Below are 14262 nucleotides of genomic sequence, written 5' to 3' on the forward strand. Positions count from 1 at the left end.
TTTGGGTGCGTTTGTGTGGGCCGTACTCTTCTTGTCCTGTGGGTGCGTCTGTGTGGGCCGTACTCTTCTTCTCCTGTGGGTGCGTCTGTGTGGGCCGTACCTCTCTGGTAATATTAATGCTGTAAGAAAGAGGTAAGGAGGAACCTTATGGGTGAGTGGCTCACTGTGGTGAGAGTTAGAGTGAAAGTTTGCTAAAAAGAAAAAAAAAATGTCAGGAGAGATTCTTTCATAGAAGATGTAGAAGTACAGAGGTGTGTGTGTGTGTGTATGTGTGTGTGGGGGGGTACATTTACATGTGTGCACGGGCCCTGTGTGTGGGTGTATTTGTGCATAGAGGAACAGAAATGATCTAACACAAAGTTTTTGTTATTAAAGTGGTCTTTTATTTCTTAATAGCTTTTGTTAAAGGCTTGCTTTGGATCCATTCGATATTTTTTTTCTCCTGTCTTGTGTTTTTGCCCCCATTTTCAGCCCGCCCAGATTTAGCTCAGTTTCATCCTCTAATCTCTCTGTTATGTTAGTGATACTGGGAGAACAGCCTGGGCTGTGTGGCTCAGCCCCACCTGTCAAAGAGTATAGCATCTCTCACCAGGATCAGCTTATTGCCTGAGCTCTGTGTATCTTTATATTGAATTGCTTGTGATAGGAGCCTCTGATGTTGGTTGTGTGTATGTGAGTGTGTGGGTTTATTTGCGCAAGCGTGTGTGTGTGCGTTGTCTCTGTATGCGTATGAGGTGGCTTTGAATAAGTGAATGATCCACACAGGAGTAGATACAACTATTGTCTTTTCTGGCCTCAAATTTCAATATTTTCCCTTTATGTCTCTTCGGCCCTCTCTTCCCCAGAGCCGTACTCTTCTCCTGTGCTGCGTCTGTGTGGGCCTTACTCTTCTTCTCCTGTGGTGGTTGCAGGATGGCGGAGTGGCTGAAGAAGCAGGCGGAGCGGGAAGCGGAGAAGGAACAACGGCGCCTGGAGCGTCTACAGAGGAAACTGTCCGAACCCAAACACCAATTCACTGATCCAGAATACCAGCAGCAGTGCCATGACCTTTCAGAGCGGCTGGAGGACTCTGTGCTCAAAGGTCAGGCGGGTCTGACAGAGGGAGGGGGTCAGCATACATCAGGAGCTAGCATTTTCAGTACTTCCCAACTTGACCAGTTAAGACTAAAACTGGGTCTGGTCACCTGGTCTGAGAGTTTTTCAAAAAGTGCTTCAGCTCTGAAAGTTTCACCTCAGTTTGAGTGATTTTGGAGTCACTGAGATCTGATCACAAGCTGCTGCAGGGAATCGAGCTGAATAAAAATCCAGCCAGGGCCCAGATTTATCAAGTGTCTCAGTCAGTCCTAGGAATTGAGCAGGTTACCTCAGCACTAACAACCGTGCAACCTCAGAGTAGGATCTACAAGTTGTTTTTGAGGTGTCCCACCCTCACTTTCAGTGAGGAGAGAACAAGTGTGACGTTGCAGTCTTATGATGCTCGGTCACAAAGTCGACACTATCTGCTTGTTAGCTGGTGACGTAGCGTTCTGTTTTCGGGTCCAGACTTTGGTTCTTTCTCCTCATGCCACAATGTGGGAGCTGGGAACTATCAAAAACAAGATAGACGTATAACTATGTATGTATTGATATATATAGTAATAAATTTACTGCGATGTGTAATGAAGTTTGGTTATTATGGCACCAGGCAGAACAGCAACACTGACTATTTGATTTTTAACAATGTCATGTTGTTTTACTTTCATCGAAGCATCACTAAGGAAAAAAGTTATTGTGTCAAGGCTGACGGGCCCCGCCCTTTGGGTCTGGGGGGGGTTTGGACACCGAAGTGAAACATTACGTCACACATGTTGGAGGGTTTCTGACTGAGAAAAACACTATCAGCACCGCTGAAGGCGTTATGTGGTAACAGACGATAAGATCATCATTAAACTCTTTGTGCGTTATACCAGTTCTGTCTGTAATAAAGTGAAAGTTTACTGGAAATCCACTTGTAATGTGACTTCACTGTGTGAAATTCTCCTCAGCACTGGCCAAACATTTGTTCTAATTCACTAAAATGAAGCCGAGTATCCAGGGAACACCATCATTTGAAAATAAAGGTTTCCGTCACACTTGCTGAGGAGCCTTGAAACGTGTTGGATCCATTTAGATCTAAACCAAAGCTCACACAGTTCAGGGCCACTGGAGCCGTAATGCTGTGATCGTTTTCTGTTCACAGAAGCCTGGTTAATGTGTCAAACCCTAACCCATCAACGGTGCCAACACATCAGGGAAACAACTGATTTGTATAATTGCAGTTGTTAGTCAGACCGATATTGGATCAATGGGCTGTAACAATCTATGTGTTTCAGGTCTGCAGGCCGCCTCCAGCGGCCAGGTGCAGGTGGACGAGGTCTCTGTAGCGAAGAGACCAAACCTGGACCAGAGTGAACAGCCGCAGAAGAAGAAAAAGAAGATGGAGGCAGCGGCAGCATGTTTCTGGTGAGTTCATCCATTTCCAGTCGTTAATCTGTTTACACATGAGTAACGATGGGTATCAGGAACCAGTACTAAGTTGGTACCGGTTCCTGATTAGTCAGCACTGAAATAACAGACTCCTGCCCATTGGTGCTGCTCTGGGTAGTTAACATTCTACCAGAGATGGCACGTGTCGGACAGGGCGAGACTTTCAGCAGTGTCGGATCCTTTTACTAAAGTTAATGCAGTAAATTAGTGATGGGCAGATGAAGCTTCATGAAGCATTGAACCCTTTCATCCAATTGGTTCACTCCAGCGCAAAGCTTCTTGAAGCTTCATTTGCTCTAGGAGGACATCTACTGGATGCAACAATATCAGTTGGCATGAATTTGAAGTGTGTGGCATTTTGCAGAAAGCCTGTGAATAAAACTGTATGCAAAATACTGTTTTAACGGTCAGTAAGTAGGTACTTCTTCTCTTTCAGTACGTACTGTAACAGTATGCGGTTTCGGACGCAGCCCAACAGTTTCTCCACTGTGGCAGGTCTTAGGCGATTTCTTTTTTTTGAAAATCCGAACCACTTCCTGAATCAGTCACGTGGTACAGCCGGGCAGCGAGGCTTCGGACGTCATCATTTTCAGCTCCTCACCTAAATGACGCAAGCCACGATACGCGCATCGCGGAAACGCCCCCTCCCCTACTCGGCACACGCTTCGAAGCCTCGATACGGAACGTCACATCACTACAGTAAATGTAAAGTGTGTACACAGGGCAACACCAGCAGCCCCGCGAAACACACATTCAGCATTCTGTTAACGTGAAACAGTGCAGCGGTGGACCTGTGTAGCAAAGCGACTGCCAGCAGTTCTGTCCTCAGTGCAGCCTTCCGCTGTTGTCTGGCTCCGATGCTGACGGGACCTCAAACTAAACATGTCACTCGACCTCTTCAAGTCAAGGTAACACTGGATACTGTTATAAAAAACAAGTTTAGCATCAGTTATTAACTCAGGACACGGTTAGCATTAAAAAAAAGTCAAAATGAGACAGGTGAAAAGAGCAGAATGTCACAGGGCTGTTGCCAGGTTTACTAGGAAGGATTTACAGCCCAGTTGGCTTAGGTATGCTCGGCGTGCAACAGATAGCATAGCGTACTGATAAGTAGTTTGCGCTGTCCTGACAACCGAAGATTGTGTGGCATTGACAGTGGCTGTTCATATCTTCAGCTGCAGGGAGAGTTAACCGTATGTATCAGCCCCCGTTCGGATTGAACATCCTCATACCTGCTCGGTTTGAAAAGGAAAGGAAATATTCTGCACAAAGGTGAAAAACCACTTGAATCATTTCACATCAAATCTTTATTTTTACCATGTAATTATGTAGAGTATTGATAAGCAGCATCACTTTTGATAAAGCCCCAACGATACCCATCCCTACATTGAGAAATTCTGAGTGAAAACACCATCCTGCGCATTCTTCGCAGATTGAAACTCCCCTTTAATGGGAATTGGTTTGTGATTGGACGCTTCACATGAAGCATTGAGGAAAGGACGTCTCATATCAGTTAAGACATTTCCTCTTTCCTCTCTCCTGGCAGTTTGTCTGCAGGGCCAAGATGCAAGGACAAGTGAGGGAAACATGGATGCAGCTAGTGCATTTGGGATTTACCTACTGACACGTCCAATTCCATCATGGTTGCCACATGGTTTTCCATCATCTGAGCTTTGAATCAGCTCGCTGTCTTCTGCAGTGGTTTAATGGCAGCGACTGGAGAACCAGCTCCATCTGCTGTTTGTCTCCACCCTCTTGCTGTGGAGGGTGCAGACAGGACTTCACTCATGGTTTCTGTTTGACACAGACATGTTGGTTTTATTATGCTGAGGTTTTTGAATCTGTTGCCATGGTTACAGGACAGGCGTGGATGAGCTTCTGAGCTCAGAGGACGAAGATGATGACTCTCCATCCACGTCATCCTCCAACTGTGGAGCTGCTGCCCTTACTGTGATGACAAAGGATGAGACTCCATCCTCCACCAGCTGTGCAACCGCTGTCACCATGACGACACAGAGACAGGAGGTGGAGCCTGAGCAGAACAGCAGGTAGAGATTAGCTCCACCTCAGACCAGATCCAAAGCCCAGATTCAGTTCACATTGTTTCATTCGTGTCTCAATCGTCTCTTCCAGCTCATCTCCTGCTTGTGACCGCAGCTCATCCTCCACCCATCAAACCGCTGGACCCTCAGAGGAGCAGAGGCCCTCAGAGTCCCCCCAAGACCAAACCGCCGGACCCTCAGAGGAGCAGAGGCCCTCAGAGTCCCCCCAAGACCAAACCGCCGGACCCCCAGAGTCCCCCCAAGACCAAACCGCCAGACCCCCAGAGTCCCCCGAAGACCAGACTGCCGGACCCTCAGCGGAGCAGAATCCACAGGTTTCTGGACCCTTGGAGGTGTCCAGCTGTTGGTCTCAGCAGCAGGTCAGTAGTTTATCCTCTCTGTGCTGCCGTAGTCTCTGCTCCCTGTGAGCGTTTGAACACTGAGTAAAACCAAAATAAGATTTGGGGGTGTCACCGGGTGTTTGGTCGAGGTCCAGTGACAACAGCTCTGTTCCATGAGGAACTTGCAGGAGCTGAATTCACTGTGCTGTCAAGCTGTAGGACTGTTTACTTTGCTTTTGAGTGGATCAGAACATACGATGGGAGGCGTTTGGACCTGTACTGTTCGTTCAGTTGTCAGGAAACAGAGCGGTCATAGTCGCTGCTTTCTGCACGAGCAACTCAGATGTAATTTGTTGAAACATTAAAACCCTTTTCTCATGAACTTAGAACAGTTTATTGTTAGCTGGTTAGCAGCCTGTAGTGGATTGTGGGTAGAAGGCAGTGTTGGGAGAAGAGCACAGGCCTACTGCCTCTGTGGGTTTGAGACAGATCCAGAACTTTACCGAAACTCTTGGTGTTTCTGCAGATGTTTGAGATATGTTTTGCCTGTTGTCTCAGCAGCAGCGGGGCGCTGCCCTGGACCTGTCCTCTGTGGTGTCTGTCCACCAGCTGGAGGCTCTAGGTCTGGATGCCCTGAAGGAGGAACTGATGCTTCGAGGGCTGAAGTGTGGGGGAACGCTGGCGGAGCGCGCTGCCCGGCTCTTCTCCATCAGGGGCCTGACCCCAGATCAGATCGACTCGGCACTGCTCACCAAACCAGGCAAGATCAAGAGGAAGTGAGCAGGTCAGAGGTCACGCCTCTAAAGGAACAGTCCGGCTTTTCTTTAATTGGGCAGGTTTTCTAAAAACATGCACCTGTTCCACCAACACAGCGGGCGGGACAGATGTTTTCAGCTGCAGCCAGTCTTGTCCTTGGAGCTGTTAAAGGTGCAGACGGTCACGTTGTGTAGCTCATCCCACTATGGCACCAGAGAATGTGGAGGACTCAGTGTAACATGTGAGACCAGAGCCTGGTTTATTGGTCTGTGCAGTAGACCACTGTTGTCCAGAAACTACTGAACACACCCCAGTGTGTGTATAACGGTGTTTAGACAGCAGAGGTCTCGCATTCTCTGGTGCTGTTGTGAGATGAGCTACACTACGTCACCGGCTGCACCTTCAGTGTTGGACACAAACGTTTTAACCCGGTGACCAGTTACAGCCTGATGGCAGAGAGCTGTGGCCTCAAAGGTCACATGCCCCTGCATTAAGCCTCTTCATTGGCTGAGCATAAGACTGAAACTCAGCTTTCTTGAGGTTTTGATGCTCAGCTGATCTTCTGAAACATGACTTTGAGATTTTTGCCAGGGTTTTTATTTGAGGCCTTGGCAAAACCAGGATTTCACTGATGTTGCTGAAATTGAGTTCTGTCATATTTAGGAACAACAGTCCTGATATAAAAAGCTTGTTCACATTTTGTCAAATGATTTCTCTTCAATTAAAGTGTTTATGAAACAAAACAGCCATTTGTTTTCTGTTGCGTTACACCAACACAGTGAAGAGTGCAGGCTCTCAGTATCTGAGCCTCCCTGTAGGGGCAAATAGTCTGAAATCAGCAGCAGGTGAAACCTGCGACCCTGTGACAGAATGGTTTCAGGTCCAAGCCCAAAGTGAAATCGTCACATTTACACCTGGTAGTCTGAGCTTCCTGATGCCAGACCAGGAATCCAACTGTCCAGGCCGAGACTCTGAGCAGCACAGCTGGGAAGTTAGAAGCCGGGATCCCAGGAAGTGACCTGCGGCGAGTCCAGCTCCTCGAAACAGATGATGACATCACCGGGACTGAAGGTGACATCACCATCAACTGAGAGACCACAGTCCATCCCTGTCTTCACCGTCACCACATCGTCTTTGAAGTGCTTCAGCGCCACCAGAGAACCTACAGAGAAATGTTAGGGGAATGTTAGCGACCAACTGAGAAACATCAGCCCAACTGCTACGCGGCCCCACTCATCTGCTGACCCTGAGGTACAGACGGATCCTGGAGCAAGTCCAGGTCTTAAAGGGCTTTCAGAGAGGACGTGGTATGCACTGTGCTCGCTGCAGGGGTTGGGCACAGCACAGGGGGAGGAGATGAGCTGCAGCAAAGACGAGGAGGCTGTGGGTCTTCCAACACCAGCTTCTCCTCCATTTTCTTTGTGGTCTGTCAGGTTCTCTGCCACCGGATGTGTTGAGGTGTCACAGACCGCTGTGCCCAAGTTGAATCTTACTTATTAACTTCAGTGCAGCGTGTGACCTTGTGCTGCTGAGCTCATTGCAGTGCAGATACGTTCTTGCACCGCACAACACACAATGAATGGGTGCGCAGCGCCCGCTACGTCCTATCTAAGAGCCCCTTTACTTACCTTCCCAGACGGTGTCTTGTCCTCGGATGAGTCTGAACTTGAGTCGTCGGTCCAGCTGACCATTCTGAACTCGACAGCCAGCCACAGGAACCACCTTCTTCCCCATAGAGACGTCGAAGAGGGCGAGGACTGTGGCCTCACCTGGACCAGCAGAGAGGGGGATGGGGGTGAATGATACTGAAGTACATTGCTCTCCTGTCCAGTTTCAATGACCACTGTGTGGTGAAACAGCTGCTGGAGTGACCATCAAATGCATAATGAGCGCTTTCTTCATTTTTAGGCAACGTAATCATAAGTATCGAACAGATATTACAAAAATACTTACTCTGGATTATGAACGGCGACAGTTGGACAGGGACGACAGTTTCCTATCTGTGCTTTGTCACAGAAAACCACTTAAAGGTTACCACTAATTGTAAGACGTTATTTCCAGATTTCAAAATAAGAGGCTGTAGTTCTTCATCAGCATAGGTTTGATTTGGTACATTAAAAAGTGTTATCCACAGTTACTTACAGTACACAAGTACGTCAAGATGATATTTTTGAATTGGTGTTTCTTACAAACAAAATGAACGTCTTTTACTGTGTCCTTCTGGAGTAATCCCAATATATGTCATATATCGAACAGACTATCCTCTAACTTTGATGGGAAAACTATCATCAGTAAGTAGTTCAAGAGCCCACTTTTGGTACTGCACAGACAACATGAACTACTTTATGTATTTTGAGTAATCAGATACTGTCTTACATCGAACAAAGAGTAGTTCATGAGCATATTTGTAATGAGTTGTTTAACTACTTATGGAGCAAACTGTTTTAAATCCATAACAAACTCGTTTTTGTTCAGTGAACCTTTATAATGGCACTGGGGCAAAAGTACACCGTAAAAATAGTTCATGTTAATTGTGCAATTAGCCTATACAGTGCTAATTGCACATATACTGGTCTAATACATTACTAAGTGAAGAGACATTTTTAAATTGGAGGACAAATCTTATTTTTGTTCAGTGCAAGGTTTTTAGAACTGTAATACTCCAGAACTACACAGTAAGTGTAGTTCATATTATTTGAGGAAGTAGTCTGAAGTACTAACTGCAAATATATTGGGTTGATCAACTACTTATTGATGAAACTGTTTTTAATCTACATTAAATTTGGAGCAAAAAGCTAAATTTTAGTCAATGCAACATACGATAATATAGGATTACTCCAAAACGTAAAAATAGTGCATATTATTTATGGAAGTAGTCAATGAAGTACTAATACCAAATATACTGGGTTAATTCACTCTTAAAGTTTTTGATTCATGTCAAGGTGAAAGGGGAAACTGCTCATCTATTAAATGGTTTTCAGCCTGCATCAAATTTAAGGGATACTGCTCATGTTCTGGTTCCATGGGGGAACCAGACAAGTAATGGATTACTCCAAAACTACACAGTAAACGTAGCTCATATTGTTTCTGCAATGTTACATGTAAATGTTTTTTGTTGTGATTTTTAATTTGGTTGGGACTATGGGTACAAATTAGCTTTAGAGCAGCACATTTACACTGGTGTCAGTATCACTGACTAATGTGCATTATCCCGTTTAAACAATACATAAGAAGACAAGTTTATGAAGCACTACTCCAAAATATACCACGGCCTTCACCGACTTAAACAAAAACCTGAGGCTTGTCTTATTTTGAAATCCAGCAGTAGCACGCTAGGCTTTGGGGTGATAACCTTTACGTCACAGCTGTGACAAAGCACGGACAGGAAACGTCTTTGTCACCGTTCATGATAAAGAGTAACCACCGTTTGTTGTCACATCTGTCCGATACACATGAGAACATATCCTAACATTACGAAAAGCGTCTCTACGTTGTGTTCTGATTGGACAGTCACCTCAAACAGCCATTACCGTAAGTTTTGGACAATCTGCACACACAGTAGTTTCGACCATGGACATCTTAACAGAGCTGACACAGACCCCAGCGATGAGGCAGACGTCTGTACCACTGCTCCCAGGGCCCTTCATTTGTCAACCATCACTCTTACAAAGTTTGATTCTGTGGAGGTTTTATGTTTGTAAAACCTTACAGAAAAGCAAGTTTTACTTTAGTGACGTCATCGCTACTGAGCATATGCACATGGTTCATGCAGGTGAGCCGTTTTATTCACGTGAATGTGCGACATCCAGGCACGAGCATTGTGTCTGCGCAGCTTCATCTTGTCCCACACACAAGATGAAAAACAGACCAAAGTACGCGACCATTTCCATCTGTCACAACGTGGTAATGCGGTAAAAGCCTGTTTGATAAACATCAAGACGCTGTGATAATATTTAACGTCAGCAAAAACATTTGCTATCGGCTTTTTGGAAACTGATTCGTTATCGTACTGTGACGCTCTGCACGGTTAATGAACTTGTCAACTAAAGTGTGATGGGTTTGATGAGCCTGCAGCTTCCTGGACTGTGAGCATCAGTAGTGACTCACCGACCACGTTCTCCATCAGCAGCGGTGGCAGCTTGCTGCTCAGCTCGTCCTTCAGCTGTTCCACCAGCTTGTAGATGACGGTGTGGAGTCTGAGGGGGACGCCGCTCTTCGCTGCCAGCTTCTGCACTTTGTTGCTGGCACCGACGTTGAAGCCGTAAATGGAACCTGAAGACGAGGAGAGAACGTCAGCGAACATCGGACTGTCCCGACCCAAACCAAGCTGATATCCGAGGACTCGGAACCTTCACCGGCTGCTTTAACAGCTATGTCCAGATAAAACGTTCTTTGTCCCGCGTCCGTACCTGCAAACGTTTCGGCCATGTTGACGTCGTTCTCAGAAATGTCCCCGATGCCGAAGTGCACGACATCCAGCTCACACTGGTGCTGAGCATCATAACTGTCCGTGATGTTCAAGATGGCCTCCACCGAGCCGTCCACGTCCCCTGCAGGTCAAAGGTCAGTCAGTGTCAAACGTCAGATGCTGCCACACATGGATCAGGCTTTCAGAGTGCAGTTTACCTTTGATGATGAGCGACAGACTCGGGCCGTCTCTCTGCGTTCTCTCGCTGGGCCTCGTGAAGAACTTGGCCTTGTTGGCTCGGTACAGAACCAACTGCCTCTGCCTCCAGCTCAGGTGAGTAAGCTCCGCCTTCTCCTTCATGTACTCTTCCTGGTGCAGCTTCTGTTTGTGCTCGATGATGCTCTGCTCCTTCTGCAGCCTCTGTTGCTCCTCCTCGTAAGTCCTCCAGTCCACCACCTCCCTCGCTCGCCGCTGCTCCAGCACAAACATAAAACGAGGTCAGCGAGGAGCAGGGGTTTGGTTTTTTTTATTAGGAGCTCTTCAAGTCCAAATGGACTATTCTTGCAAGAGTCCTCATCATAAAAACATCACTTTTATCATCACAACACTTAAAACGCACAATTATCTCCAAAGAATAAAAACCCAAGTAAATAAAACAGTTGTAAGCTTTCATCCAGAGAACCAACCCTATACACCTGTTAAAATAAATGACCACTGACCACATACATCATCTTACGATATGTTTTAAGCCATTCTTTGACATCCCTCTAACACTGTTACCTCCACCAGGACAGGGCTTCAGTTTCTGCCGGCATTTGTTTGTTGACAGCATAACTCACAAGATAAAGGATGGATTTTGATGAAACTGAACAACTGATTAGATTTTGGTGCTGCTCCATATCATAATTTGGATAAAGGAATAATTTTACTGATTATTCCTCACTGTGAGCACTGGGAAGGCCACTGACTGTATGTGAGCCCCCTTGTGGCCAAAGTGAGCGGCTGTGCTGCATAGAGAGAAAGCCCCGGGTCAGTGACAGCTGCCCATTTGTCGTCAGTGGGAACCCACCAGAGCCCAGCAACAGCCAACAGTTTTTGAGCAACTTTCCAGCTAATAATGCTACCAGTGTCATTTCACATGCCAGAGTTTCATGGTCCGTTTCATGTTATGAACAGTCGCCCTTAGTGGAGACCTACGCACGCTGAGCGCTGTCCAGCTAGGCAATTTATTCCATCTTAAAACACACACATCCTTACATCACTAATAACTGCAATACAGGTCAGAAATAAGTCAGCTGGATTTTATTTTTCTAGGTAAAGGTTTTTAATTATTCTTTTATCAGTTGATGCTCAAGATTTAAAAGGTTTAAAAGGTGGGGGGACCGAGCCTTTATAATTGCTGCTCCCAAGTTATGGAACAGTTTGCCGTCTGAACTGTGCTCACTATCAGATGTGGTCTCCTTCAAATCAGGATTAAAGAGGTATAGTTTTAAATTAGTGTTCAGCTTCCAGTAGGTTATTGACACTCAAATTACTGTCCTGTGGTCATGGGCTCCTGTGGCCTGCCTAACCTTTTTCTTACTTTTGTAAGGCGCTGTACAAATGAACATTGATTTGAAGGTGAAGACCTGGCACAGCAAAGAAAAAAAGAAATTCTGTTAATAAATTCATAATTCTGAAATAGCATATAAATAACCAAAGGAAAGACAAAAGTAAAGCATAAAAAATACTTATTTAAAAAAGTATAACAACTTCGCACAAGTTCGGACTGAGGTCAGAGGTCAGTGGATTAGGTGGTCTCACCTCAGACTCGACCTCCAGGATCACCTCTCCGGCAGAAGGCAGGTCCTTCCAGCCGACCACCTGCACCGCAGAGCTTGGCCCGGCCTCTGTTACCACCTGCCCATTCTCATCGAACAGGAAGCGGACTTTAGCCCAGCTCTTCCCCGCCACCAGGATGCACCCTTGCTTCAGCATCCCCCGCTGGACGATGGTTGTCGTGACCGGTCTGAGGACACAAACAGTTATTTTAGTCTCTTACACACTGTCTCTGGATCCAGGACTATTTTATACTATACTACTATACTATACTCGTGATGTGTGTGACTGTCTGATTCCGTTTTACTAATCACATTTCCTTGGTGCTCTATAAATAAACTGACCTTGACCTACTCTCTGGATTAGGGCTGCATAGAAACATCAATTTTCCATTAAAAAAAAAAAAAAAATTCGGATTAATCTTCAAAGCACCAAGTCAAGGAATACACACGATAACTTAGAGAAAATGGAACAACAGAGAAAAACCCAACACTTCCCCTCGAGCAAACAGATTCTAGTCTGACTCTGTTATTGACCTTTGAAATCCCGAGATCGACCCCTTTCCTCAGGAAACGTACAGCTGCTCACCGCTACGTGTTCAGTTCAGACTGCAGCCTATGTCAAATGGCCTCTCTGTGGAAAAGGCTATTTTCGGTTAGAAAGTGCGCAGGGTGCCCACCTCACCACCTGATTGCCTGGTCATCAGGTCAGCCAGCAGGTGGGCCCAGATGTATATGCCTATGCATGGAGCTGTGAAGGCCACCCCAGACCATAGTCAAGTCCTGTCCTCGTGTTCCTCCTGACGCAGAGATCAGCCTGAGAAATGGTTTGAATGAAAGCGGATATTTGGAGCTCTCTCGGGGGCTCACGGGTTGCCCCAAAAACGCCGTTCTTTTCCCTGAATCTCTACAACGATAGTGATAGTAGAATTAGCACTAGCTATAGAATCTCCATAGCCACTACGAGGGGAAATACAGCAGGGAAAAAAAAACAACAACTTTACAGCTTCTCACCACAAGCAGACAAAAAGGAACTTCATGGGTGACAGGCTGGCTGTGCACGCGGATGGACAGAGCTGCATTGCACTGCAGAGGGACAGACTTTTGAGGCAGCTGACTCAGGAGACTATCAGAATCTGTGAAAGGACACTGGCATTGGAAGCATGGTGGGAATCCTCTGTGGGGCGTGCAGAAGGACAGCAACCTGCTGTGTGTGGATCTTCTAAACATGCTCTGGATTATGTGCTACTGGAGCGGACTCAGCGGGCCAGGTAGTGATTGCCTGTCCTTGTCTTCCCAAGGAGCCCTGTGCCCCACCTCCTCGGTCGCCTCCACACTGGCGTGCTACTGCCGAGACACGGTGTGCAGATGTGCTGATGGTGCAGACATAGAACCAAAGTCTGAACTGAAGCTTTCCTTCAGCTGGTATCACTAGTTCCACTTCCTGGCTTTAGTTTATTTCAGGAAGCCGCAGCTCATTATTTCCTAGTGCAGTGAGAGTTTTCTGGAACCGACGTCTCACTTCACGCTAAAGATGACTTGTGCACTTGAGCTTCTTGATGCAGGAGCCTTATTGGTGAAAGGTCTCCCAGGTCTGACTAGGTATTTTCAGTTTCTTCAAATCAAATCAAATTTTATTTGTATAGCGCCAAATCACAGTCATCTCAGGACACTTTACAGAGTAAGGTCTAGACCTTACTGTTATCAATATTATTACAGAGGGAAAACCCAACAAATCCCCCTTGAGCAAGCACTTGGTGACAGTGGGGAGGAAAAACTCCCTAGTTGATAAAACCCTAGTTGGGTTTTATCAAGTTGTGAAATCACAATTTGAGAAAGCTGAACATGTATGCGATCAGCACCCCACCCCTGAACCCCAGCACTAGGAAGGCACAAGCTAAAGCATCTTTGATAAGTTTAAGAAGAAACTTAAGGTTCCAGCTTCACACACATGGATGTTTCTCTATGTTGATGATAAAGTATCCTGATATATAAAATGCTGTTATGACATCAAACTGAATACCTCCATGGCTTTGGATTAAAATAAAGCAAACTATTAAAATATGTCAACTTCATCATAATAGAGTATGATGTCTGTCTGTCAAGCTCCTAAAGTTTGCAGATGACACAACGGTCATTGGTCTTATCCAAGATGGCGACGAGTCAGCCTACGGCCGGGAGGTTGAGCAGCTGGACCTGTGGTGTAGCTGCAACAACCTGGAGCTGAACACGCTCAAAACAGTGGAGATGACAGTGGACTTCAGGAAGAGCCCCCCCCACCTTACCCCCCCACATCATACATAGCAGCACTGTATCAGCAGTAAAGTCCTACAAGTTCCTGGGCTCCACTATCTCCCAGGACCTGAAGTGGACGTCCAACATCAGGACCATCA

At 46.2% G+C, this 14262-nt stretch overlaps 2 protein-coding genes across 6 annotated transcripts in view; one reads left to right on the forward strand and one right to left on the reverse strand.

The window, feature by feature from the left end:
• Positions 1-6387, forward strand: part of sde2 (SDE2 telomere maintenance homolog (S. pombe)) — a 9869-nt gene extending 3482 nt beyond the window's left edge. The window contains exons 4-8 of the mRNA XM_020620277.1: positions 912-1081; positions 2352-2481; positions 4365-4553; positions 4639-4927; positions 5447-6387. Of these exons, the coding sequence (XP_020475933.1) occupies positions 912-1081; positions 2352-2481; positions 4365-4553; positions 4639-4927; positions 5447-5668 (1000 nt within the window). The 3' untranslated portion in view covers positions 5669-6387. The remainder of the gene's footprint in view (positions 1-911; positions 1082-2351; positions 2482-4364; positions 4554-4638; positions 4928-5446) is intronic.
• A 100-nt stretch (positions 6388-6487) lies between these two features.
• mtif2 (mitochondrial translational initiation factor 2) overlaps positions 6488-14262 on the reverse strand; it is an 18777-nt gene continuing 11002 nt past the window's right edge. For all 5 annotated transcript variants that reach the window (XM_020620274.1, XM_020620276.1, XM_020620275.1 and 2 more), the window contains exons 9-14: positions 11856-12060; positions 10271-10523; positions 10054-10194; positions 9752-9916; positions 7273-7413; positions 6488-6806 (exon numbers count right to left, since the gene is read on the reverse strand). In XM_020620274.1, the coding sequence (XP_020475930.1) occupies positions 6637-6806; positions 7273-7413; positions 9752-9916; positions 10054-10194; positions 10271-10523; positions 11856-12060 (1075 nt within the window). In that variant the 3' untranslated portion in view covers positions 6488-6636. The remainder of the gene's footprint in view (positions 6807-7272; positions 7414-9751; positions 9917-10053; positions 10195-10270; positions 10524-11855; positions 12061-14262) is intronic.

Source organism: Monopterus albus, unplaced genomic scaffold (assembly GCF_001952655.1).
Source record: "Monopterus albus unplaced genomic scaffold, M_albus_1.0 scaffold235.1, whole genome shotgun sequence".
NCBI classification, from domain to species: domain Eukaryota; kingdom Metazoa; phylum Chordata; class Actinopteri; order Synbranchiformes; family Synbranchidae; genus Monopterus; species Monopterus albus.